At 46.7% G+C, this 6,733-nt stretch overlaps 1 protein-coding gene across 1 annotated transcript in view; it reads right to left on the bottom strand.

The window, feature by feature from the left end:
• The window catches only part of LOC108789042 (1-phosphatidylinositol 4,5-bisphosphate phosphodiesterase gamma-1-like), an 83,161-nt gene that overhangs the window by 57,073 nt on the left and 19,355 nt on the right, over positions 1-6,733 (bottom strand). The window contains exons 3-4 of the mRNA XM_018558966.1: positions 4,432-4,525; positions 1,272-1,279 (exon numbers count right to left, since the gene is read on the bottom strand). Coding sequence (XP_018414468.1) covers positions 1,272-1,279; positions 4,432-4,525 — 102 coding nt within the window. The remainder of the gene's footprint in view (positions 1-1,271; positions 1,280-4,431; positions 4,526-6,733) is intronic.

The following is a 6,733-nucleotide window of genomic DNA, read 5'->3' as shown; positions in this document are numbered from 1 at the left end:
AACCTTTATGAATTATTATTGGATACATTTGATCTGGTTCGGTATCTCGGAGATACATTCATGTTTATTGTTTGTTATTGACAATTAGAACATTGAATTGTTCTTGTGTTTTATTCCCTGTGTTCCGCTCTCTGCGTCCTCGTCGCCTTATTAGATCATTCTGCATTCTCTGGCACACAGACGCACATGTGGCGCGGACTCTGCGGCCCGTCTGCAGCGCATCTGGGGTGCAGCTTCTTCCAAGACACCCTCAAATCCACCCTCCCCCCTCCGGGCCGAGTACAGGGGCTCACCCGGAGCTGAGCTCACACTTTCCATCAGCTTTTCATCTCCAGCTCTCCCCATTTCCTGAGTGAGATTCCTTCCACTTCCTGTCACAGATTCCTATCACTTCCTGTCAGGCGTCCTGTTTATGGAGCTCGGCTGGGATTCTGGCAGGGAGTGATGATGTGTCCTCTCCCGCTACGTCCGCAGTACTGAGGGGACCGTGTGTAGGGGGGTTGGGGGAAGGTTGTCATTTAAATTCGCCCAACAGTGCTGCTCAAACACATGCGTTCGAATGCAAAAGGCTGCGTCTGCCCTCAATGTAAATGCATCTCTGCGTCCAGACGTAACGCAAAGCAGGTCAAACGCAGCCACTGAATGGTCACCCACATTGAAGTCACCTGGAATCTGCTGACGCGTTTTTGACGCGTGTCTCAGACGCCTGTGCGCTACAAATGAAACAATTGCCACGTTTCGGCTTTTCCTTCTTCTATCTCAGTGCTGCTGATCTCCTCCGCCCTTTGTGCAGCCACTTCCTGTCTACCTGCAGCGTCATCACCTGCACATCATTGGTCTGGACCGGCTTCCCGATGGAGACCATGAAGGAGCGTGCCTGAGCAATGTACATTAAGCGTGGCAACGCAGGTGCACAATGGGGAGACAGTTGTCACCCTGGCACAAGCACTTCATGGCGGGATCACCAGGGATTGCCTTGGGGCCCTTTTACACCTTGGAGCCCCGGCGCATTGCCCTCCGCAATATCACTGCCATCCGAGCAGCTTCACCGAGGGGCCCCCCCCGGCTAGGTTGGTAGAAACAAGAAGAGACCAAAGGCCGAGTGCCAACATCAACCCCACGGCATAGACCTCTACGGGCTTCTATTCTGCAGGTGCAGTCTGGAGGGCGAGGACCTGCGGCGCGGCGCGGCACTAGGAGCCAATCAGGTGCAGAATGCGCATGTGCAAACAGGGAACATGTTGATTGACAGGAAAGAGCAGAAGGGTGACCTATCCACCTGCTGCTCCTTCACCCTCCTATCACAAGCTTGGTGGGTGGGGGCTGACCAGGCTGTATTTCTCAAATGCCAAGTCACCAGCCTGGCTGTGCTGAGCTGTGTAAATCTCAGGACTGGATGTACGGGTGTAATCCATTGTGCCCGGTGGGGGGAAGGTGGAAGTCAGTTTTCTGTAGCGGTCTCCCTATCTATAGAGGATATGAACCGGGACTGAAGGTCGACATACAGATCATTCCATTGATTGCCGCACCATACCGCCATTCTACGCCAATTGCCAGATTTGCTGCCAATCAAGGCCACCATAGAGGTGCCGGGCGGCCCGACCTGTCGCGGGAATTACCTCGCGATAAATCGCTAAGTGTGAACGCGGCCTTAGGGGGGGTTGTGATCACATTCATCAATAGATAAATGGCCCATGTAGGTGCAAACGTGTTCACTTTATGGTCATTTCATACCACAAGGGGGCGCTCTCTGCATCCGGAGGATAAGAGGTTTAACCTCAGCATACGGAAAGGCTTCATCGCAGTAAGAGCAGGGGTAGGCAACGTTGGCACTAAGTCCCATGGAGGGGGGGGGGGGGGATGGCATAGCAAGAGTTTGATCGCTGACCTACTCCACCACAATAGAAACCTCCTGGCCCTGTACATGTAAAGCTTACATTAGGGGTAGGCAACCTTGGCATTTGGAACAACAAGTCCCATGAGGCATTGCAAGATTATGACAGCCACAGGCATGACTCCCGGAGGCAGAGGCATGATAGCATTTGTAGTTTCACCCCAGTCGGGGTGCCATGGTTGCCTACCCCTGCCTTAGTGGATGAGGAAGGGAATTTGTTTCCCCGTTGGAGATGGTTGGGCCAGGCTCTGTTAGAGTATCTGCCACCCTGTTGATCAGCTGTGGATTTCAGTGCGCTTGAACTTGATGGACACGTGACTACGATTATGCAGAATTCCCTTCCTCCTGTAGGAAAGGGAAGGTTCCCCCATGTATGACGCATGGGGCAGATTGCACATGTACGCACTCCCTGCAGCCTCGATCCCGGCAGTCATCAATCTGCAACTGGCTGCAGAGCCAGATCATCTACAAGTCAACCGAGGCAGGAGCCCGGGGCATGCTGGATATTCAGAGGGCCCAACTACGTCCTCCATGCTCCTGCTATTGGTTAAAGCTGAGCTCCTCCCCTTCATATCACATGGGAAGATAGACTTGTAGGCAGTTGGTGTCTGATGCCGGTACAGACAATGGACACGGGGCTTCTCTGTGCCGATTGCATTCCATATGGAAATGGATGGGGGAGGGGAGCTGCTACCTTGCCTAGGGCCCCATCCTGCATAAATCAAGGGCCAACCCCCATTCTTATAAATGCTGGAATTATTTTCATGAAGTTGAACTCCAGGCCGCTATAGACAGCAATTAATGCAGCTCTGCATTCAAAACAATATCATTAAATGTATTATTTAGTAGAGTACAGAGCAGAGTGACAGAGAGATGAGCTCATCACTGTGCTGCTACTTCCTTCACTGTCTAGTCACAGAGTGGGGGCTCGTCCGGGATGACTTGGGATCAAAGCAGGGCTGGAGTGTCAGAGGGAGAAGCAGCACAAGGAGCCATCTAATTCACTTGCTGATAGGAGTAGAAAGCAGAGTAACAGAGAGATGAGCTAATCACTGTGCTGCTTCTTCCTTCACTGTCCAGTGACAGGGTGGGGGCTCGTCCGGGATGACCTGGGATCAAAGCAGAGCTGGAGTGTCAGAGGGAGAAGCAGCACAAGGAGCCATTCGATTCACTTGCTGATAGGAGTAGAAATCAGAGTAGCAGAGAGATGAGCTCATCACTGTGCTGCTTCTTCCTTCACTGTCTAGTCACAGAGTGGGGGCTCATCCGGGATGTCCTGGGATCAAAGCAGGGCTGGAGTGTCAGAGGCAGAAGCAGCACAAGGAGCCATTCAATTCCCTTGCTGATAGGAGTAGAAAGCAGAGTAACAGAGAGATGAGCTAATCACTGTGCTGCTTCTTCCTTCACTGTGTAGTCACAGAGTGGGGGCTCGTCCGGGATGACCTGGGCTCAAAGCAGGGCTGGAGTGTGAGAGGGAGAAGCAGCACAAGGAGCCATTCAATTCGCTTGCTGATCGGAGGTGAGAGCAGAGTGAGCTCATCACTGTGCTGCTTCTCCTTTCACCTTCCAGTCACAGGTTGGGGGGCTCATCCGCGATGACCTGAGCTCAAAGGTAGTGAGTTGAATAATGCTGGCCATCAGACTGGGGACATCTAGGTGGTAGAAAAGGGGAAATCTCTGTCTTGAAGCTGAATATGGCAGCACAATCTGTTTTTGTTATTTCATGGTTTATTCGATTTGCTGTTTCTGGCTGGAGTTCTGCTTCAAGCCCACATGACCTGGCACAGTCCAACAACACAAAAAGAGGGGGGGGGGGGGACTCTTATTTATTATTATTAAGTTACCTATTTAATTACATTTTTTATTATGATTTTATTTTATTTTTTATTATGATTTTATGTTATTTATTTATGCCACTGGTGAGACTTCCCTTCACTTCCTATCCTGGAAACACAACAGGAAGTGAGAGAAAATCCCTCCAAAGTGAGACAGGCTGTTGTCCCCCCAACAAGTGTCCCCATTGGGAGATTTTGCCTCTGTTCCTGTTCTGGAGACTGTATTTTGTAATTTATATTTAATAAACTTTGATACAACTTTTATATATGCATGGATCATACTTATCTCTCCACAAACCCTCTTTCTTCCCCCTGTTTTCTATATACAATGTATTTGAGGGGGAGAGATAGTACAGGGAACCCATGTTGGGGCAATCCACAATTTTTATTCTAGTAATAAATAAATAATAGTACAAATTAAAACAAAAATTAGTCAATAACAAAATAAAGTCATTTACTGGAGTAAATGATGGTGTAAGTAAGTGATGATGGTGATTATTATTTTATTTACTATTATCCTATTTTTAATTATTGTATTTATTTTAATTCATTCGTGTATTTTATTATTTACTGATGTATTAGAAACATAATATATTATTTATTTGATTTTATTTATTATTTTTATATAGGTAAATAATAATATTATTATTATTATTATTTTTGGGGGGGGTCATTCACCAGGTACTTCGATTCGGCCCTTACCTCTCCACCTGCAGGGGCCCCGGAGACTTCAGCGTGTCCGACACCACCCAGTTCAGCCCGCTGATCCACATGTTCACCTCCTCCTCGCTGAACGCTGCCGGAAAAACACAGAGCGTCAATGTACAGCGAATGCGCGGAGAGTACGGGACACGAGAGCCACTCGCAGATCACAAAATGACTCGGCGCTGCCAGTGCACGGCGGACTCACCACTCCGCGGTGTGTAAATCACAAGACCGGCTAGACAGAAGCACCAAAATGTTTAGAATTCAGCCCTACGGATCATTCAACCTGCAGCAAGCCACTGTTTTTTATGATGCAACTGTTTAAAGGGACAGTCTAATGATTGTGTCCTTTCTGGGTATAACTCTCAGAGCTGGCGAGGTTACCTTCCAATCCTACCCTGTTGTCACCTACCCATGACAGGTTCACTTTAAATTATAACAAATGCCAAACCTTTTTTTAATTTTACTGCTCCGTACATCCCACTGCTGAGACTTCCCTTCACTTCCTATCCTGGAAACACAACAGGAAGTGAGAGAAAATCCCTCCAAAGTGAGACAGGCTGTTGTCCCCCCAACAAGTGTCCCCATTGGGAGATTTTGCCTCTGTTCCTGTTCTGGAGACTGTATTTTGTAATTTATATTTAATAAACTTTGATACAACTTTTATATATGCATGGATCATACTTATCTCTCCACAAACCCTCTTTCTTCCCCCTGTTTTCTATATACAATGTATTTGAGGGGGAGAGATAGTACAGGGAACCCATGTTGGGGCAATCCACAATTTTTATTCTAGTAATAAATAAATAATAGTACAAATTAAAACAAAAATTAGTCAATAACAAAATAAAGTCATTTACTGGAGTAAATGATGGTGTAAGTAAGTGATGATGGTGATTATTATTTTATTTACTATTATCCTATTTTTAATTATTGTATTTATTTTAATTCATTCGTGTATTTTATTATTTACTGATGTATTAGAAACATAATATATTATTTATTTGATTTTATTTATTATTTTTATATAGGTAATTAATAATATTATTATTATTATTATTTTTAAATGTAATTAATTTTTTTTCATGTATTTATTTAGATGTCATTTTATTATTTATTTTATGTCTGATTTTATGTTTTATTTTATTTTTTTATTTCTAAAAATTCCATACACAACAAGTGTCCCCGTTGGGAGATTTTGCCTCTGTTCCTGTTCTGGTGACAACTGTAAGTTTTTTGGATTCCCATCACTCTGTGTCAGTGCTAACATTTACCAACACGATGAGAGAGGGTGAATCCTCCCCATGGGGACACAGACAGCAATAAAACCTGACAGGGGCTCTAACCCAAAACAACAATAATAAATGTTGTCTGTGGATACACTTTGGGGCCCCCCGCGGCCCCTGTACACAACGAAAGGAAAATATTGGACTCTGTGGAATGTTTTATTGTGAAACTCGGAGCGGATAGACGCGACCTTCACTCCAGTTCTTAGCAAGTTCAAAGGTCGTTCACTGAATTTTTCGGTTCATTGAGTTTGGTCGGATGAGAAACAAAAAAACAACGATTAGAAAGTCAAATCCGCACGCAGGAGGCGGGGTCAGAAATCTGCCGATAATATTAATGAACCGCTTCACCCCTCCCCCCCCCCACCTTGCGTGCGGGGCGTATCGGGCGGCTCCCGGGGGAGGACAGGGGCTGCGTGTGATTAGTACCCAGCCCCCCGTCCTTCTCTATGGGACTACTATGATTTCCGGTTGTATCGTTTGGCGGTGGGGGGCTATGTAAGGGGAGGGGTGGCGGTTTGGGAAAGGCGGCCAATCTCCGAGGGAGCCGATAGCTTAGGCCCCATTCACGCTGAGCGATTTATGGAGCGATATCGCCCATATTTCCGCGCCACATCGCTCTATGCAGCTTCTCCAATCCATTTCAATGGAGCTGTTGACATCTCGTCGGTCAATATCGCTGGTAGCTCGTCGCTCCTACATGACCCTTTTTTCGAGCGATTTTGCTCCTGATTGCATACAGCCCAATAGGAAAAAGTTGCGCGACAAGTCGCTCAATATCGCTCGTCGCGCAATATCGCTCAAAATCGCGCGATTTTCATGTCGCTCAGTGTGAATGGGGCCTAACGCACACCAGTTATCCCCTCTTCGGTTCCTATCAAGGTAGGGATAGTTTCCCCTTTCAATCAGGCTACTATGCATTGTATATAGGCTCCAGCATGTTGGGCTCCGAGATGTATGTTGAGGGATTTATAGTGGGGAGGTAGATGTGGGGGGTTTGGGGATGTGGTTTT

This window comes from Nanorana parkeri, unplaced genomic scaffold, assembly GCF_000935625.1.
Source record: "Nanorana parkeri isolate BGI_ZX_2015 unplaced genomic scaffold, ASM93562v1 scaffold371, whole genome shotgun sequence".
Lineage (NCBI taxonomy): Eukaryota > Metazoa > Chordata > Amphibia > Anura > Dicroglossidae > Nanorana > Nanorana parkeri.
This window is presented reverse-complemented; position numbering and strand designations above follow the sequence as displayed.